Raw genomic sequence first — 21,145 nt, 5'->3', positions numbered from 1 at the left:
ATTATGCAAGTCTTTATTGACCTAGTACATTTAAGTAATTCCAAAAAAAATCACTAATAAGAAAATCTAGCTCAGTTGAGTCCAGTAGCATTTTGTCTTACATAGAAAATCAATTTGTTCAGTATAGTCTTGAATTTGCTACATGTGACAATTTCCAATAGTACATTACACTATGCCTGTTAAAAATGTATTGATTATCTATGGTCATCTATCTGTATTTCTATATGCTTGTCTTAGTAGATAATGAGGTAGTATGGATCTTACATGATGTGGCCTCCTTTAAGTATCAGCATAACGAATGAGAAGACCACTTAACCATATCCCAAGAAATCATCTATAAGTAGGCCTAAGAAAGGCAGAGTGACAGCAAGGTTGTTTCAGGACAGGATAGAATTTACTAGTTCTCAGCCGTCAACATGGAGAAAAGCTTCCAGAAGAAATGGGTACTTAAAAAAAAAACTCATACACTTTAAGTGTTTATAAAGAGCATTTGGAAATGTTGCCTATTTTTTATTCCCCATCACTTCCCTGCCCCAAAGAATTTTTTAAAAATCAGTTATCTAGACTGGTTTCAGAAAGACTGAAGAGTATAGGGATATGCACAAACTAGATACTGGGAGTCAATTATGCAAAGATGACACCCAGATTTTACAGCCTTTCAACAGTCACTTGCCCAGTGAACCTCAGACACTAAGCTGGAAGCTTCTAACAGACCAAGCTAGAGAACTAAAGATCAGCATTCATGAGCTATGACATTGAAGTCCTCTGACAAAAGAAACAAAGCTTCAGAATTCACTTTGAAGGACTGTGCATCAAGGATCTTAAGCACTGTGTGCACAGATGGGAAACTTACTGTCCAACGTCCACAGAAAGTAGAGTTATTTCTCTATACCCTGGGGAGTACAGGCAGGACTTCCTGAGGGTGACACAGATCTGTCATTCGTCAAGAACTTCTCCCTTTTCCAGCTTTCTTTTTCAATACTTTAGATTTTAGGAATATCTATATTTTTATGCTTTCTTTAAAATCTGAAGGCAATCTGAGAAATATACTGGTAAGTAAAATGATTTTGACAAATGTATTCCAACCATTCAAATGTTTCTCATCAGTTTTACATAGCATCTTATATCCTTTCAATATTATTTTTCAAGTACCTGTTGTTCTTTTGAAATTACAGAAATTTAATTTCATTTAAACTATAGAAATCTGTTGAATGTCGGAGTTTATACTTGTGGTTAAATCCATTGAACCACATGCAAAGTTTATACTTTTATTTATTTAACTCAATTTTTGTTACTTGAGAAAGGTTGGGGTGGGAGGAGAAGAGAGGGAGAGAATTAGAAAGAGAGATAGAGAGAGAGAGAGATAGAGAAGGAGGGAGAGAAAGAGACAGGGAATGCTCACATCCAATGATTTATTCTGAGAATATTACGGTTAAAAAAAATAAAAATGTTGATCCAAGGCAGATGCCAATAGCTGGAAACTGAGCCCAAGCACCCGTGTCAATGACAGCTACTTAACTACTTGCACATCACTAGGTCCCTCTCAAAGTCTGTAATTAATCATATTTCAATGATCTATTTTTCACAATGGGTCAACATTGTTAATTACTAGTTTAGAAACTAATAGAAATTTCTTAATCTCTTTCTAGTTCTATATCTTACTGTTCTCTTTGTGTGTCCAATATTTTCTATTAAAATTCTTTTCAACATTATCCAAAGATTTCTTGCATTTTTTGTAGCCATAAGTTGCAAAACTCCAGTGTAGTCCCAACTCTTAAAATTCAACACTAATGCCATGTGTTTCATAAGTGAGAACTGTTTTGGAGTTTCACTCAGAAGTGGATCTTAGCCTCAGCTGATTCTGTGTATTTGGACTAAGTTCCACGATCCAGATGGTCAAACATATTTTATCAGTGTTAAAGTCTCCATCATTGGATGTACAGATTCATGCATTTGTTCTTGATGGTTCTGTCCACTTTTGCCTTATGCATTTTGGAGTTATATCTTAGGTACTTGGATATGTCAAATTTTCCTGACTAGTTTACCTGCTTATCATATGAAGTGATACTATTTTTATTTTGCTTACTTGTCTTAAACATGCTCAATTGTGACATAAACTTGGCTACACTAGTTTTTGGATTAATATCATTATGCTATATCCTTTTTACTTTTAACTTTGTATGTTTGTCTATTGTATATATCCCATTAATGAGAAATTATTTTCCTTTTAAATAAATCTGATCTTTTCTCTGAAACATATAGCCCATTGCTTTTAATGTGATCATTGTGTATTTATGCTGACCATTTTTCATTTTGTTTCCTGCTTACCTGACTTTATTTTCTCTTTAGTTTTATACTTTTTTGTCATTGTATTTTTCCCTCTACTATTCTAAAAGTTATAAATAAGTTTTGCATTCTTTCTTATCCTTTCCAGATGGGCAGACTAATGATTCCATTGCCTGACAGTTACATCCTGTGTCGTCATCAGGATTAAAGGACCCTCTAGTTTAGGAGATACCTCCACACTGAAAACAACCTCATCATTTTCCTTATTTGCTCACAACTTAAATTTAGACCTAATGATTCCTTAGTTTCTTGCTGTTATTTGCTGTTAACAAGATTTCCTGTGCAGTTTGCTTGACATCATAAATTATTTTCAGGGGAGAGTTAGTCTGACATACAAAATCACTTTATTTTACAATTAAAGAAATTGTCCTGTTTCTCTCTGCCCATTCATTCCCCCCACCCCACTCCCAAAAATATGTGGACCATTAATGATTCCACTTGGATTGATTGACAGGGAGATCACATTGCTTTCAGCAAATCAAAAATATGCTAAATTGAGCATTGGAGGGAGAGTGTTAAAAGGCCTACATAAAAGGCAGAGACAGCTAAAGAGAGGAATGAAGGAGAAGTGATTGCTACGCTTTCTAGGCTAGGGTGTAGGTACAGGAACTTGCAAAACCTTAAGGGAACATCTAAGTCTTTCAGTCAGCATTGTAATAACCGCAAGCTAGCAAACAGCCAGGGATTGTGATGGAGACTGTAGGATCTAGTATCTGACATTCTCAACTTGTTGATCATTTGTTGGTATCTTCCATTGACTAAACTCAAACCTGAAAACATGAAGCCAAAGAATAAGGGAGCCAGATAGAGTTCATAGTGGTTATCCTTCTGCGATAAAGGAATGTGAAGGGTGAAGAATAGATCCCAGTGAACAAGTGGGAAATATGCAGCTCAATCAATACAGAAAGTAATTAGTCTGATAATTTTCTGATTTGTGACTTGTAGAAAAATTTTCTGGAGACATGTGAACTACCACTGGAATTACCATATTACGAAGAGAACAAATGTTACTTTTCAATGAGTGGAGGAAAGGTTCGGTTTACGTTTATGAAAATTAAAATGTGTTTTCTACATAACTTCAGTTATTAAAAGGAATAAAATTAAGGTAAATTTCGCATTTTTGATCAATACAAACCTACCTGAGACTATTCACATATTGATGTCAATATGTGCATATGTTTGTGAAAGACTAGACTCAAGGGATATATTACCTTGGAAATTTTTAAATTATCACAATATAGAATCTAAGATGAATATATATTAAAAATTTTGACATTAAGCAAAGATGATAGCAGATTCCAAAGCTGAGTCCATTTTCCCTATGAGACAGGGAAATTAAAAAAGCAACAGATGAATTAGTTGCCCCAACCCTAGAGGAAAGTCATTCTTACAGTCATATGGCCACGAGAGACACCCCATAAACTGAGCTGGATTATTCAGTACAAATTAGGAACCCTAGGAATATGTCCAGGAATCCAATAAAAGCTTCACTAATGGAATTGTAACTCAGAAAAAGTGGGAGTTAATTCCTCAGATGTGTCTGAAAAGGTTGGAATGGTTCCCACATTTCCTATATACTTACCATGATTAAGTTGGAGACAAAACGTTATTAGCTGTCAGCGGAGAAGCCTGAGACCCAGTTGAGCCTTAATTATAGCAAGAAAAATGCAATACAGAATTATCCCTAGAACATGATATTTGGTGGCAGATTTTTTTTCTCCACAATGATAAAATTAAGGACTAGAGGGAAGAAAGCGTTTTCATGTTTCCCAGCTCTGACATTCCTCACACTTTCGAATACAAATGTTCTCTGAGTGAAACACGTTTTTGTCATCTTGAAATCAGTTGAACTTTTCATGTCATATTCAAAGCTGTCATTAATCTTTGCAGCATGAAAGACAAAAACCACTCGGTAATCGTGAGCTGCAAATGGAGTGTTTAAGAAAAAGTACACGCACACACACACACACACAGACCTTTTGATGTCCTATGCTAGAATTTCTAATTTCAACAGTAACATTTTAATTTTGAAATAAATTAACATTTATGGAACAGTTGTAAGAATAGTAGAACCAATATTGTTCTTTATCTACTCAAGAGAAAACCCCAGACATAATGGTTCATGACATCTGAGTTCACCAGCAAAAGATATTCTGATAAAACAATAATCACTATAATCAGTAACTGATCTATTATTACTGTGAATTCATAGACCTCATTCAATTTTTGCCAGTTGATTCAACAGTGTCTTAAATTGCAAAAACATTTAAATAATATCATATATTGCACCAAGATGTCCTTTCTCTTCTTTGCTTCAATCTGGAGTAGTACTTCTCTTGACTTCTACCTCCTTGCAAGTTTGAATATTGCATGGCCATTGTCTTCTGAAAAATTCTATTTTTTTAAAGATTTATTTATCTTTATTGCAAAATCAGATATGCAGAGAGGAGGAAAGACAGAGAGGAGGAAAGACAGAGAGGAAGATCCGTCCATTGATTCGCTCCTTAAATAGCCACAACATCTGGAGCTGACACAACCTGAAGCCAGGAGCCCAGAACTGCTTCTGGGTCTCCCACATGGGGTGCAGGGTTCCAAGGCTTTGGGTCATCTTCAAACTCCTCTCCCAGGCCACAAGTGGGGAGCTGGATGGGAAATGAGGTTGGCAGGATTAGGACCGGCGACCATATGGGATCCTGGCGCATTCAAGGCAAGGATTTTAACCACTAAACCACTGCTCCCGACCCAATCTCAGGCATCTTTAGAACCACATTTAATCCCAGCAGATAAAGTAAGATTGCTTAACACAATCTCTGTTTTCAATTTGTTATTACAAATTCAATTATAAATTAGTCATTTTCATAGTTTCTCCATAAACACATTTTACCTAGATCAGTCTTCATGCTTTTCTGTCTTTGTTATACTCTTCATCTTCAGTGTTTGCTTGCTTCTACATATATATGCATGTATTTATACGTATATATACATGCAAATATACATATATGTGTATATTTATGTTTTTAACAACCACACATTTTATCATGACTTTCTAATTCACTCTGCTTTTTGGTATATGTATGTTTTCTGTAATCACTGTAATAGATTGCAGATTATTTTGCAAATAGCTGAATTATGGCTGTAGGATAATTTCCATTGCACAGGATTGCTGTTGCGATTGCTATGAATAGTAATATTGCTTTACAGAAGGGTGGCTCACATGAGTAATGCCCAAGTAGATGTGTTATTTGATGCTTTCTCAGGTGCTTTAGCAAGGAGCTAAATGGGAAGCAGAAGAGCGACTTGATTTCAGATACTTAGGGAAGGATGCAGACATCCTAGTCAGCTGCTTAACCTGTTGCACCATTATCTGCCCCTAAGGCATTAATTTTCATATGATTTCTCCAGAAATGTTTAATGAGTCTGAATCCAATACTAGTAATTACAAAGTTTTCTTAAGATTTGTGGGAGAATGACATTAAACAGGTTGTTTGAAGAATGATAGAAAGTTGATGATATTTGGGTTGTGTAGCAGGAAGGTTAGGATTCACATGTTCTTTCCCTTAGGATTTATATATAAGTCTTAAAAGAAAACTTGAAAATATATTAAAATGTGCTTTACTTTCTCTCATAACATGCATAATTCTAGCTTTTCTTCTGCAAGTAGCAATAATCCATCCACTAATGATTTAACCCACTGAACAATAAGGAATTAATAAGGAATTAAACCCAGGTTCTCTGATATTGGATAACAAATGCTGTCACATTATCTGATTTCTACTTGACACCCTCCCCTTTGCCACTACTCCTGACATATGCTAAACCTCACAAGAAACCCCAGTCTTCCACAGCAGCCATAGGTTTCACATGTCTCCAGCAAATCATACAATGATCATATCAGGTTGAAATTGAATTCCTCTTGGGCAGAGTCTTGACCTTATTTGCCATATTCTGATCCTAGCTGTGAATAAAGAACTCAAATGGGAAACAGAATTTAGTAGGTATCTTCGGCCTTGTAACTTGGTTAATGCTATAATCAGACATATCTGTATCACAGTGGTTACTACAGGGAAGTTTTCTTCCTCTTTTTTTTAATAAAATATATTTAATATTCTTTGTAGTGTTATAAACTGAGGAATCTTCTTCAGTGTGCATACTGCTGTCTAAGAACCAGCAACTGGACTGTATTGAGGCAGCCTCTTACACATCTCATCAGTCTATTCAGGATACAGGGCCCAATTGTAACTAATAGCAGCAGAATGACAATGGGCCCTGTCAGGGTGGACAACAGTGTGGCTAGCCATGGGGTCTGATTGAACCATGAATCAGTACATACTTAGTAATACAATTAACAATGGTGAAAATGCTAATATTTAAGTATTAACTAAATATATAATTGTATATATTATTGTATGTGTGGTATATATTGTATATTTTGTATTGTATATATTATTGTATTAACTAATATATAACTGTATAGAAGAGAGTTTTATCAGGAACTAGAGACTCTAACTGCCTATTATCTTATCTGGCTCCTACATTTTCAAACAGAGGAATGGACCCCAACTGCTTTTAGGGAAAAGGGACATTATCATCCACTCTTAGCTGCTTCCTGCTGAGAGGGGGGCGCCACTGAGTGACAGCAGCAGTAGGGGGGTCCATCTAGCGGTTCCTGATAAAAGGCAGAAGTCATTAGGTGTTTGATGTATAGCCTGATACTTGAAAGGCTTCTCTTTGTTGAAGTCTAGATAACAAAACATAACATAGTTATAATCCTTCCCAACTTAGTAGGTTGTGAGTTCAGTTAGAACTTCAGTTTGAATATTTGAGCTCCAGAGCTTAGATGTAAAAGAATTGTTAGGTTTCAACCTTTGTCACAGTAAACATTAGTTTAAAGCAATGGACTAGATTTGTATCTGTCTCAGTTAACCCCTTTATGTTTTAAATTCTGGAATATAATCAATAAATGCAATGGAACACATGAAACTTTCTTCTGAGCTCCAACAATTGCTAACCCAGATCAATCAGAAGGCACAGTAAGAATGCAAGGATTAGCATATAGCATAAGGATATAAGCCCATTACATGACAGGTTAATGCAAGCTGACTTCTTGGCTAATCTTAACAACCATTACATTTGGCATTTGAAAATGCTACAGTAGCTTTACATCTAGGTAGGTGATGTCCTCCACAGTAATCAGAGGGTGGAGTTTGGCTCCAACTAAACCTGGAACAGATGGCAGAATTTTGGTGGGGCCCCTCAGGTTGTGAAATCTCTGTTGCACCAATAAGGGGCACAAACCCATATCATTCCAGCAAATAATGGCCGAGGCGACCCTCATTTCAGCCTCCGTGTCAAGGAGAGTTTAAAAAGGCCCTTCCCCGTCTCCTTTATGCTCTTCTTCCTCTTCATCCTTCAACTTCAGGTCTGTATGTCTGCTGCATGGGGAAGGGAAGCCCATGACTACGGTTCCCTGAATTTATGGGTCCCTAAATTCTTTTACATACATTTGGCAGTTATTCTTTCCCTGGAAATTGGTGAATCTAATAGTAGGGAACAGGAAAATGTTAGATTTTTCTAAAGCAATTATACTTTACCAATTGTTGCAAGCCCCTAAGAATCTCAGGATGACACATATAGCCTAGAATATAAAGCACAGCACTGAAAACATTCTGTTGCAAGACCTACTAGTCACATAGTAGGTGGCAAAGGATTTAAACTGGTTTTCATTTACAACAACTCAGCAATTTGTAGTATTCCAACAAGATTTTACAGAACTTTATACAATTTAAAGCAGAGGCAAGCAGTCTACTAGTTTATAGTCTAACAAGCCATGTACTGGTAATTGAAGTACATAGTAATCTTAAATAGATGAGCAGAGAAATTCCAAATAAGGAAGGCATGGGCTCTGCTTCAGAGCACTCAGGGTGTATTATCCCAGTAAGCGCTAGTGAAAACTGAAGAGGGGGATGGCAAACATCCTTATAGGGGGTCTAGTCTGTGCTACTGGTTGAGCAGTCATAGGCCAGCCAACTTGCAGGCCCCTGGTAGCCACTGTATTCTAAGCTCCTCTTACTAATAATTAATAAAACTCTCTAGATCCACAAGACGCCACTTGGAAAAGTCTATGGATATTACTCATATATAATTTTAATATAACTCTGAAGATACAGGTCCTGCATGGGAAGTCAGTACACAGTGACTCTAGTGAGTTTAACAAATTAGCAGTCTTATGTGTGATGTCAGTGATCACCTGAGGCTCTTGACACACGATGCTTAGGCTGTGGAAGCCTCTTGACTCCACAAAGCCACTATGAGTCATTAGACAAGGCCACACACAAAGTGGAAGTTTTCTCCTTCATTAAGAGAAGAGCACAACCATCTTTGGTGGCTGCTTCTTGGCATTGGGGCATGGACCACTGAGGTCCTTCACAGAGGGACACGCTTTACAACAGTGTGCTGGGCTTTCAATACCTGATATTCTTGCTCTCTTGCTGGCTCTCCTGTCTTACCAGAAAGCCTTTTGGGCTGATTTGGAGGCCACTAAGTGCTGCTCGAGATTGTCAATCTATGAGTCTACTGTAAGAGCTCTTTCCCATATTGGAGCATTTTAACGTTCTGTGGCATCTGAATTATCATTGAACACTTTCACACATATATCCATATATTTTACCATCTAGCTCATGGGGATTTGGGATTCCATTGTCAGTTTTGAAACTGTGCCCTGAGCAGTAAGTCCATTTGAATACATTCAGAACTATTCAGCTGAACAGACTTTGTAGGTGCTGAGCAAACAGAAACAGACGTGACTCTCCAATAGCTTAATTGTGCATCCATACATTATTTTTAAAAGGATTTAGCTTAGCAATTCTCATCTATGAACATTTTCATCTATAAGCTAATTAAAATAGACTACATAGCTTGTCACATAAGCATGTACATATATATCAGGTAACACACATTATAAAACAGCAACAGCTTCTTGTAACTGCTTCTTGAAAATTCTATTAGGTGTTTTAAAGTTACCAATTGTTTAGAATCACATTTTGCTCTTAGTAAGCTGAATAAACCATAGCTATAGTTTCCTATTAAACTTTAGCTTTAATGGATACAATAGGTCTGCTGAAACCTAGAAAGCAAAGTATCCATGTTTAGAATTATTAAACATTGAACAAGTAGAGACACCTATATTTCACACAGCACTGTGAAGCCACCTGTAGGATTTTACACACTCTTGTACTTTTTAGACCCAAGTGCCTAACCATTATGATTGATAACACCATAACCAGATGGTCATTTAGGGATCAGGGAAGATGGCTTGAGGAATTTACATGTCAACAATCAATTTGTTCATCAAGCAGGTGTCTTTCCTTAGTCCTTAATCCCACTTTCCCTACCTGGGGGAGAAAGCACTCTTTTTGATCTAAACCTGAGGACTTTAAATTTTCATATCCACCATTTCTGAAGCCTTCCTGGAAGGATTTCAATTAACCCTGGCTCCGCACTGGCAAAGCTTCTCAAAGTGGTTCTTGCAACCAAATTTTTCTACACAATTATCTTTATCAATCAAAAGATGTAACCTTTGACAAATATTCTTATGAATTTGAGACTCCCAAGGGGCCATCTAGGAATTCAAAAAAAATCAGAAGAGTCAGGTTGATTCAAACAGTAACAGGTCAAAAAATGTTTTATCACTTATAAAAATGACTACACAAATATTTCAAAGTAAATACATATTAGAAAACCCTCTTGAACAATGCAGCTCTCTTTTTTTAAACCAAGAGAAGTTAACAAATATAATTAAGCTACCTTACTGAGAGGCAACATGTGTATTTCTTTGGTCAGTCACCAAAAGGAAGATATAACCTTAAACACAGGAATTAGTGTATAAACTAATCTCATAACTTTTAAGAATCTAACAAATTCAAAGGTTGAAGCAAAGGGGCCTAACATTGCCTAATGCTATTATTCTAACATTTTAGCATTATACCAACACTCTAACAGTAGAAATTTTGATCTATTTCCCTTCTTTTAAAGTGCGTGTCATCCACAAATAATTTTCTGTGTGCTCTCCTATTGAACCTTCATTATAACTGTGCAAGGTTTAGAATTGTCTGTTCATGACTCTGCCGCTCTGAAGCTAGTAATTGTGTTTTAGTCATCAATGCGTGCTACTCACCTAAAATACAGTCTGTACACAATGAATAAGCATTTGTCAAAAGAGTAACTTTGGTTATCTGGAAAAACATTGATTTTAGAATTCACTTACTGTGATATTGGATAATGAAATTTCAATGTTTTAGGAAAAAATGCCACAGAATATGAAGAAACAAGAACCTTTCATTTATTTTTCCAGAAATAAGAACAATTCGCCTGCAAGTTCAGACAGTCACAAAATTCAAGGCCGTTACAAATGTTGTTGGATATGTAAAGGGTCTCACTTCTCCAGGTAAGCAGGGTGAAATATTTATGATCCACACTTTCAGGAAAAACTCAGGGAGACATTTTTATATAAACTTAATAACATTGTTAATTATTCAAATTTCGACGTAACTTGACATTCATACCATCTCAAGAGAATAAATGTAGAACTAAAAATAAGGTTTCTCTTCTTTTCTATCGTCTTTTTTTTTAAGATGTATTCACTGGTTTATTGGAAAGGCAGAGAAACAGAGAGACCTGCCAGTTCACTCCCCACACTATTATAGTAACCCTTGCTTGACCAGAGCAAAGCTAGGAGCTGAGACTCTATCCTGATCTCTGACATGGGTGAGAGGGGCAGCCCCTTGGACCATACACTTCTGCTCTCCCTTTTGCTTGAACAGGAAGCTGGATCAGAAGCAGAAAAGCTAAGACTGAAACGCACTCCAATGAGAGATGCCAGTGTTGCAACCAGCAGCTTAATCCATTAAAGCACAATGGTCATGGCTGTTACCTTTCAAAACTAAATCTCATTAGAGTATGAGGTGTGTGTGTGTGTGTGTGTGTGTGTGTTTAAAGGCTTGTCTTAGGGAGAATCAGAGTGTAGGTTTTAGACTGGCAAGCACCAAAAAAAGCCATGTTTTTTTCTTTTACTTTAACATAACTAACATTTTTTATCAAGGCATTTATAAAGCAGAAAATATTTTAGTTGTGTTGATGTGTTTTTGATACAGTTGTTTATGAAAGCCACTTGGAACTTTTGTGTACTGTGTTGGAAACCATGGGTTTGAATCTCATCTCCTCCTCTCTTCTAACTTCCTATTATTGTTCACCCTCATAGTCAGCAAGAGGTGGCACAAGAAGTTAGGTCCCAGAATGACGGACTTAAGACAACTTATGAAGCACTACACTACTGTAAAAATATGGTGGAAATCATTGGGTGGGGAGAGAGTTTGGAGAGGATACAAGGGAAATCCCAGAGCCTACAGAATTGTATCATAAAACTTAAAATAAAATTAAGAAAAAAAAACTGGGTCCCTGCCACTGATGTGGGAGAGTTGGATTGATCTCTGCATTCTCAGCTTTGACGTAGCCTGGTCCTGATTATAGAAGGCATCTGAGGAGTGGACCAGTGGGTAGAATTCCTGTGTCCGTCTCTCAAATAAAAGGGGTGCATATATATTTAAAGACATTGAATTAATATTAAACACTTATTTAACTTAATGTAAATATAAATGTATAATTACTAAATGTATACTATTATAAGATTTTTATCTCCAAATACTGGTTTTCAAATAGTGGATCACTGTGTGATTTCCAACTCTTGGTTCGCTGACTTAGCATTGGTTTACATTTTGGGATATGCTTAATAAAGCAAATCACTGGCTGGATTTTAAGTATTTTATGCTTAGTTATGAACTACTGATGAATTATTGCAGTGATATGTAGAATAAATCATGACGATAACTGACACATATATTTTTTTAACTATTTATTATTTAACTTCAGTAATTATATTGTATTATGTGACACAATTACATAGATACTTGGGTTCTCCCCACCCCTCCCCAAACCCTCCCACCATGGTGGATTCCTCCACCTAGTTGCATAACCACAGCACATATATTATTAATAAGTATTAGTAATCACAAATTATTGGGTGTGCCACCTTTACAGTGTAGGGTGCAGTAGCCTCTATATTAAGAATTATGTGACTTCTTTTCATTGCATTAAGACATTTACTCAGTGTCCCATAGACACTTTCCTCCATGACTTTTCTCAAATTGACCCAATTGATATATCAGAATTTTTAAATTTAGTTTCATGTCTTTCCACGTTCTTCATAGTGAATTATTACAATACTCATGAAAGATACTTACTCTCTGATTTTCTTATAGCAACAGTATTGAACAATCTCTTACTACAGTATCTTTAAATACAGGACAGAAATACATTGAGAAACTGTTACTGTTTCATTTCTAACATTTCAATACATTTGTATCATAAGAATTGTAATTGAAACACTAGCTTATTTATCATCAATGCTGCCTTTGCAGGTTATTGTTATAATAAATGTCTGTACAAAATTGGCTTTAAGGTGAAGGAAACTCAAACAACAACAACAACAAAAATAAAACCCTTTAGAGTTAGTAAGATCAACGCTATGGTTAGTATTCTTTAGTGGATATATGTAAAGCTTCTCAACCTTTGTTTATCTGAATTCTGCACAAATATATGGGACATTTAATTAGATGATTTTTTATTCACTGAGTCTGAAAATTAATAACAATCATATATTACTATTAGGCCTTTTAAATATGATGTATTCATGCACAGACAAGCTCAAGCAAAGCTTACCAACAATTCTGCAAGATCAATGAAGGGTTAACCACACTTTAAACATTTGCAGACTGAGCCTATATACTATTAATGGAATCTTACAAAATGTTGAAAGGTCTAATTCATCACTGGCTCTAAAACCTTAGTGTGCAAAACTAAGATGGGTATATTATATGGTGTAGTATCTTCAGGTCTTGAAGTCAAGGGATGATTCATTTATTGTACACACATGTAAACCTACCTTGTATCGGGCACAGTTCGAACTGCCTTTTGTATAGTAACTCAATCAAAACTCAAAACATCCAAAAGTTATCTATGCTGTTTATTTCCGTGTTACAGTTGATGAAACTAAGCCATACAAATATAGGTGAGCCTTCCAACTAGTGAGTTACAAAAGTGGGCTTCAGGCTTTGTGCACTTAGCCATGTCATTTAATATCTACCTATGAAATGAAACTCAATTAAGGGAACGTTTTACATAATTTATGTGGTACCTCATCAAATTATCTCTGTTATTACCAGTAGCATTTACAGACAGCAGCATAAAAGGAAACTGCAAAAGCACCTCAGACAGACCTGTTATGGACTATAATTGTGTACAACACAGTCACTGCAGTCTTGCATCACATAGGAACCTTTCTTATAGTGTGTCTAATGAGCTCTAGGTGATTGCAGGGTAAACAAAAATAAAGTCAGTGTTTGAAGTAGTTTTGCATTGTTGAACATCATTTTTCTCTTCAGAGAAAGGAAGAGGATTAAAAATGATAGGTTGAAAACAATCATGTAATACGTTGGTAATGCAAAATCCACATGTACTTGATATTCTTTAATAATTGAAATTACTGAATAACATCTTCCTTAAATGTATTGATTCATTCAGATTTACTCAGCATTCTCACAATGTTGACAAAGCACTTCCCACTATGATACCAGAAAAATGGTAGATAATGTTTCATTGTTCCATCTTTGTATACTTCATTAATTAATATTCATGTTGCAAAGGACAGTAACACAGATGCAAGCTTTGGGTTTATAATTGGTTCAGCAGCTGCCTCTGCTTTGATATACACAAGTGTGTGAATTAAGACAGTGGGAGAAAATGTTAAATTAGTCTTAATTATTAGAACAATTTTGCTTAATTGTTAACTCAGTTGTGGAATAGGATTATGGAAATGTCATTAAAGTTATTGTTAAGGTTTATATTTTACTCTAATGGTTTGTTTTCTTGTTTTCAGACCGATATATCCTAGTAGGCAGCCACCATGATTCACTGAATGGCTACAATGGACAAGAATGGGCCAGTAGTACTGCAATAATCACAGCTTTCATCCGGGCCCTAATGTTAAGGGTTAAGAGAGGGTGGAGGCCAGAACGAACTATTGTTTTCTGCTCCTGGGGAGGAACAGCTTTTGGAAGTATTGGTTCATATGAATGGGGAGAGGTAAATATGTGTACATACATCAGTTATAACATCTTTCTTTCTTCTGGTTTTTTTTTTTTTTTTGCTTGTAGATGGTGGAAAATTGTTTAAGCCAAGGACAATGATGCATTTCTCAAATAGAGTTGTGTATTTATTGACTTGCTATGCTCACCTGTAAAAATGAAGAGTTAGAGTTGGAGCATGATGATTTGTGTGTAACCTGCAACACATATTCCTATTGTCAGACCACAAACTCTGATAAAACCCCCAATAGTCTTTGTTCTGATTTTTGCAAGGATATACCTGGAGAGGCGATAGAAAGGAAAGGAGTCGATAATGCACACCAGCTGATACATCTACAAAATTGAATGTTTTTGACTTTCCATGCAGTTTCACAAATAAGGCATAGAGATTGGGTTGCTCCCTTTTTTTCAGTCTGCTCTTTCACCACTTAACTCTTCTTTCTTACATAGCTACATACACAACACAAAGACATAAAAAATACTATATAGTTTTTTATATAAGCTTAATTTTTAAAATAATTATTACATGGTTGATTAGGATGGGAAGGATTGAGGCTTAGGGAAAATTGGGTGAACTCATTGCTTCCAAATTCACTATTTCTTCTTATTGTTCCTGGGGCAAGGGAAGAAACAAAGGGGAAAACCACACATGACTTTCCACATGTCCCAGGACCCAGGGATGAGGAAATGCCACCTCGTATCAACCCAGAGTCTCAATGTTTGCATATTCTGAGAGTTCTAGCCAAGTAGTTGGATAGTTCTGAATTGCTGCCAATTTCACCAATCCAAGGATGATGTCACCCTCCCAGTGCCCATTGGCTCCATTTACTGATATTTTTTTCTGTCATCCTTTGTTAAGGGTAGTTGTCCAGTGTGTTCTGTTCTTCTTCTGCTATAGCACCAAATGTGCTGCCATATTCTCCTTTTACAACAGGACCTGTGTCCACTGCTCTACCTTTTTCATTAGGCAGGGCATGTTCTTGCAGGTGAGTCCAAATACCTGGGCCAGGTGTCACAAGCATTGCTGAATCTTCCACCCCTGTGGCTCACAAACCCGGCACCCACCTGGTAGGTGGACCCTGAGATGATGGTCAGGCAACCCAAGCCCTACCAGATGCCCCACCCCCAGGGCTCATGAACTTGACATCCATCTTGCAATTAGGCTTCAGGACGCAAGCCAACTGACCTGAGCCCCAGAGAATCTTCCATCCTTGGGTCTCTGGAATGCAGACCCGGGTCAGGTGACCCAAGCCCCGCCATATTCCCCACTCCTGAGACTCATGAACCCAGCACCCATTTAGGGAGACAAAATCATTTTGATATTTGTTCACAATCTTAGCTTTGAGGGATATATTCTATCTCAAGAGAAATGGTCTTGGTACATTTTAATTTCAACACTCAGGAGAAGGTGAAGCTCTAATAAATATAATTGAAAATCTCAGAATGATATAAAAAAATAAAAAGAAAAGCCGAAAGATAAATATTTTACTATAAATTCAACAAATCTGTACACTGCAAACTAGCATGCTTTTCTATATGTAAATGAATATTGTTAATGTTTCATATTCAATGAGTTATTTCAAATGAAGAAATTTTACTGCTTAAAAACCTTTTGAAAGTGACAAAATTTTAAACAAAATGAATAATGTCTCAAACTTCTATTCAAAATTATTTAGCACATATATTTCTGAATTTCTTTTATCATTTCAGAAATAATGAAATACTGTTTCTTGTTTTATAGCAATAAGGTACAGAAAATATCATGTAGATTCTTCCAAATTCCAAATATTTGCTGTATTGCAGTCTTCCAATTGCCTCCCCATTGGTCACATTCAAAATAGATTTATTTAACTCCCAAATGAATATCTATGTGCTGAAACTTAAAAAGTAGACATGGATGAATTAAGCATCCTGGACTGTAATATTTAGGGCATTCATTGCAAAAAGATCCTGAATTTATTTGAGCATCAAACATCATGATCGGTGAATTGAATTGATGTGGTCTTGTATGTTATATGAGTAATAATTTTTTTTCAAGTTAAGTGAGAGCCAGGCACTTCCTCTGGGTCTCTGGTGTGTGAGGGAAAACCCAGACACTAGATCCATCATCCACTAATTATTCCAGGACACTGTCACGGGAATCTGGATCAGAAGCAGACTAGCCTGGATGCATACCATCACTCTAATAGAAACCGTGGGCTTCCCAGTTGGTGGCCTAGTGCCCTGTGCCAAAATGCTGGCACGGTAGTGCTGTTTGTAAGTGCTATTGATTCCTTTGTGTCTTTGTTAAATTTTTATTTTCTCAATCACGTTACTAAAAATACAGATTCTACAATTTGAGGTGTGCACAAATAGAAGTGTGTTGTTTTGGTTTGGATTTTTTTTTTTTTTGCTTGAAAAGATGAGATTATCATGGTTTGAATGTTTGTAGATCAATGGATTTTTAGCAACTGATTATATGTTTAGTTATTTTCTGACTTTTTTACATGATGAGATGAACAAATATATGTAAGCAGTGAAAATGTTGAAGAATATACACATTGTCAGTATATGCTATGTATTTTCATAATTTACTGTGTTGCTGAGCTTATTTCAATATTGTTCATGAATCCAATTCGTAACCATCTGGTTGAAGAGAAATTCAGATAACTGCTAGTTGTCTTCTGTTTACTCTGTGTATTCTAAGAATGAAACTTTTTATAGAATGATCCTAAATTATTCCTGGGATCTTTAAAAATTTCACAGGCAATATATGTGTGTGTGTGTGTGTGTGTGTATATATATATATACAATATATATATACACACACACATATATATATACATGTATATATATATAACATTTTTGCATCAAAATAAACATACCCTTTTAATTGTTTGAACTGTTTGAAACTTTTTAGTTGCACAATTAATGTTAGAATATAAAAACTCTTGGTTAGCAAGCCATGTCATCCTGTTTACCTTTTCTTGAATAAAATTTCCAGAAATGCACAGTTCTTGTTTAGAGGATTGGATGAATTGGGTCAATAAAACAAATCATGGATCTATAATGGAAGATTAGGTAATTGACTCAATGCTAATCTTGGTGTTCCAAGGAAATTAAAACATTTTATGAAATAGGTACTTTGAAAAGCACCATTTCTTCTGCAAAGAAGCCTTACCTTTTACAGGCTGTTGTAGAAATACTACAGGTTTTAGTGTCAAAAAACCTTAGGGATATGCATGTGTCATGGGGTGTTTAAGGGATTGGTTAGCATGTCCGAATCCTATATATAAGGGCATGACTTCACCATTCTGCTATCACTTCCAGCACTAGCCTCCTGAAATTGCTCATTCTAAAGGGCAATGGGTGACAACTCACGTAGTTTAGTTGCTGCCATTTGTGTGGAAGACTTAGGTTTCATTCCCAGCTCCCATCTTTACTTGGCCCATTGGATGCTGTGGGAATTTGGAGGATAAAGCAGCAGATGGCAGCTCTGTCTTTCTAGTATTCAAATAAGTAAAATATGTTATCTAAAACTTTAGTTTATAGCCTTGTGCCATATAATGTGTTCTTTAGTCAAAGAAAAATTCTCTATTTGTTACTTTCAAACAGGTACCCTAATGCCTATCCTGTGAGGCCTTCACAATGATTATATTTACTAATATAAGAACATAAATGGTATGCAGGCCCTAAAGACATTCATGGCAAATGTATACTATCAAATATTTATGGATGTGTTTCAGAATTTCATACAAAAATAAGTGCATATTTTTATTAATGTAAAAAGACTCAGGCCCGACATGGTGGCTTAGCAGTTAAAGTCCTCGCCTTGAACACGTCAGGATCCCATATGGGCACCGATTCTAATCCCAACGACTCTACTTCCCATCCAACTTCCTGTCTGTGGCCTGAGACAGCAGCCAAGGATGTTCCAAAGCCTGGGAACCTGCATGGGAGAGCAGTGGAGGAAGTTCCTGGCTTCTGGCTTTGGATCAGCGCAGCACCAGTCTTTGTGGTCACTTTAGGAGTGAATCAATGGATGGAAGATCTTCCTCTCTGTCTCTGCTCCTCTCTGTGTGTCTGACTTTGGAATAAAAATAAATAAATCTTTAACAAAAAAGATTCAATTAATTTGTTAGATTCAATTCCAAGAAAACAACCATATTAACCTCCATTCTCCCCTCCTGACCATCTCCATCCTAGTTTTTCCTAAGTTTTTGCAAACACAAAATTTTGATCCACTCAATTCACAGGATTAATCCACAACTACCTATAGTAACAGTCAACAAATAAAAATAGATCAGGTCGATTTAATTTTTCATGATTTTTTTTTCAATTATTCTAGTAGAAAATGTCCACCATGAATTATATACATACATGTATATACCAACATGTATCCATACATACATGTTTATGGGCTGCTGAAACAAGCACATACACCTATATACATGAATAATAGATATGTGTATAGGTAAAATGTGCATGTCTGTGTATACATACATGTATATAGTAAAAATTTTAAGAGTTAATTATTCAAGCTTAAAATCATTATTTATTTATTTATGTTGTCATCTTTTCACCTCTGTCCAAAGATAGAGTTGAGTTTTCAGCATAAAATAGGGGTAATAGTATTAATTTGGTTGGGATTCACATCTTTATAGTAGTCTTGCATCTGATAGAAGAAAGATATGCTCCCAAAATATGACACAATTTTTAGAACATATCCATAGACCTGACACCATGATATTTACTCATTAGATGTTTTTATGAGGAAACAGGTGAAATAATAGAAGATTCTGTGGTAGTCCTTTCTTAATAGGATCACACTTCAGTTTATGAGTTAGGGAGCAGAAATCTGTTCTTTTGAATCACTTTATGTTACTAACATTAACATGAATAAAACACACAAGGCTTTGTTGTAGGAATCATTTTCAGGATCAAAAGTGTGTTATTCCCCACTTGTTCAGAATACAAAATTATTTCATGTAACAAAGAACTCCATACTTCAAAGGAACAGGACAGTTTTATTAACCGCTGATGTAGGTTATCCATGTCTGATCTCTAATTCAACAGAGCAAACAAATACCCCGTTCAGCATTTTGTAGTTTCATCCCATGCATAATATGCTTTTAAGAACATTTTCTCTTCAACTTTGACTTTGTCAGAAATGTGCTTTAAAATATTTTATCATGTTATATCTAACTCTTTAATAACTTGTTGAATAAAATCCTGTATAATCTTTTTCCACTGTGTTAAATAAGGAGATTGCTTCTTAAAAATTGTTACTCATTGTAATGGTTTTAATTATCAAATGATCACTATAAAACGTCTAACTAATAAAGCGAATCTATCACTTTAATTTACGCTAAATACAAAACCTGTTTTGATTTCAGGAATTCAAGAAGGTTCTACAGAAAAACGTTGTGGCTTACATCAGTCTCCATCATCCTGTCAGAGGTAACACAAGTCTATATCCGGTAGCATCCCCATCTCTTCAACAGCTGGTAGTAGAGGTAAGATGAAAAACTCTTACGAAATGATTATGCTAACCTACCTTTTATTTGTCACTTTTAATTTTGTTCATTTTTTAAAATATTTTTTTTTAATTTTTATTAGAAAGGCAGATTTACAGAGAGAAGGAGAAGCAGAAAGAAAGATCTTCCATCCACTGTTTAATTCTCGAAGTGGCAGCAACAGCTGGAGCTGAGTCTGCCAAAGCCAGGATCCAGGAGTTTCCTCTGGGTCTCCCACATGGGTGCAGGATCCCAAGACCTTGGGCCATCTTTCATTGCTTTCCCAAGCCACAAGCAGGGAGCTAGCTGGATTGAAAGTAGAACACTAGGGACATGAATTGCTGGCATAGGAGATCCTTACTTGGAGGTGAAGAATTAGTTGAGTCATTGGGTTTGCCCCATTTTTTTTATTTCTTTGAAAAAATGTAAAAACCATTTCACGAATGATTTAAGGAATTATCGATTGTTGATTTTTAAAAAAGCAATAACCCACAAACGAATTTCTCATGTTCTAGCATTATTTACTTGCCACTCCTTTAAAACTAAAGAGGAAAAAATATGATTTAGAAAGAAGAGATGTAAAATACAAACTGATTTCTTAAAAACTGAATTTTGGCCTGAACTCTAGTGATAAAGACATTAGTTAAGATGTTTGGATGTCAGTGTTTCAGGCCATTCCCATTCCAATTTCCTGCCAAGGTAGACCCTGGGAGTCAGCAAATGATTTCAAGGCAGTTAGATTCCTGCCATTCACACGCGAGACCTGGATTGAGTCCCCTGCTCCTGGTTTCAGTCTAGTCCAACTGTTGTAATATTGAGAGCATTTGGGATTGAGTCTGCATGTGGAAACTGCTTTTCTCTCTTGCCCACTCATTGCCTTTCAGATAACTTAAATTAAAAACAAATAAACACAGAAACTTTCTCAAGTCTCCATTTCTCAGTCTTGACATTTTGTGATAAACTTGTCGCTTTTGAGTTTCCTCTTCCTCATTCATGTTTTGAGAATTATGATGTTTTATCTTTTTGACTTTAAGCCCTCAAGAAAAAGAATCTTATGAATTCTAAGTTTAAAGAATTTGATGCTTCTGGGACAGAAGGAAACTATAC

At 35.9% G+C, this 21,145-nt stretch overlaps 1 protein-coding gene across 3 annotated transcripts in view; it reads left to right on the top strand.

The window, feature by feature from the left end:
- NAALADL2 (N-acetylated alpha-linked acidic dipeptidase like 2) overlaps window positions 1–21,145 on the top strand; it is a 1,067,904-nt gene that overhangs the window by 751,741 nt on the left and 295,018 nt on the right. For all 3 annotated transcript variants that reach the window (XM_058661080.1, XM_058661082.1, XM_004591287.4), the window contains 3 exons: window positions 10,697–10,789; window positions 14,336–14,541; window positions 19,919–20,038. In XM_058661080.1, the coding sequence (XP_058517063.1) occupies window positions 10,697–10,789; window positions 14,336–14,541; window positions 19,919–20,038 (419 nt within the window). The remainder of the gene's footprint in view (window positions 1–10,696; window positions 10,790–14,335; window positions 14,542–19,918; window positions 20,039–21,145) is intronic.

The sequence above is a fragment of the Ochotona princeps genome, chromosome 3, assembly GCF_030435755.1.
Source record: "Ochotona princeps isolate mOchPri1 chromosome 3, mOchPri1.hap1, whole genome shotgun sequence".
Classification (NCBI taxonomy): Eukaryota; Metazoa; Chordata; class Mammalia; order Lagomorpha; family Ochotonidae; genus Ochotona; species Ochotona princeps.
Note: the sequence above shows the minus strand (reverse complement) of the source record. Positions and strands in the feature narration are given on the sequence as shown.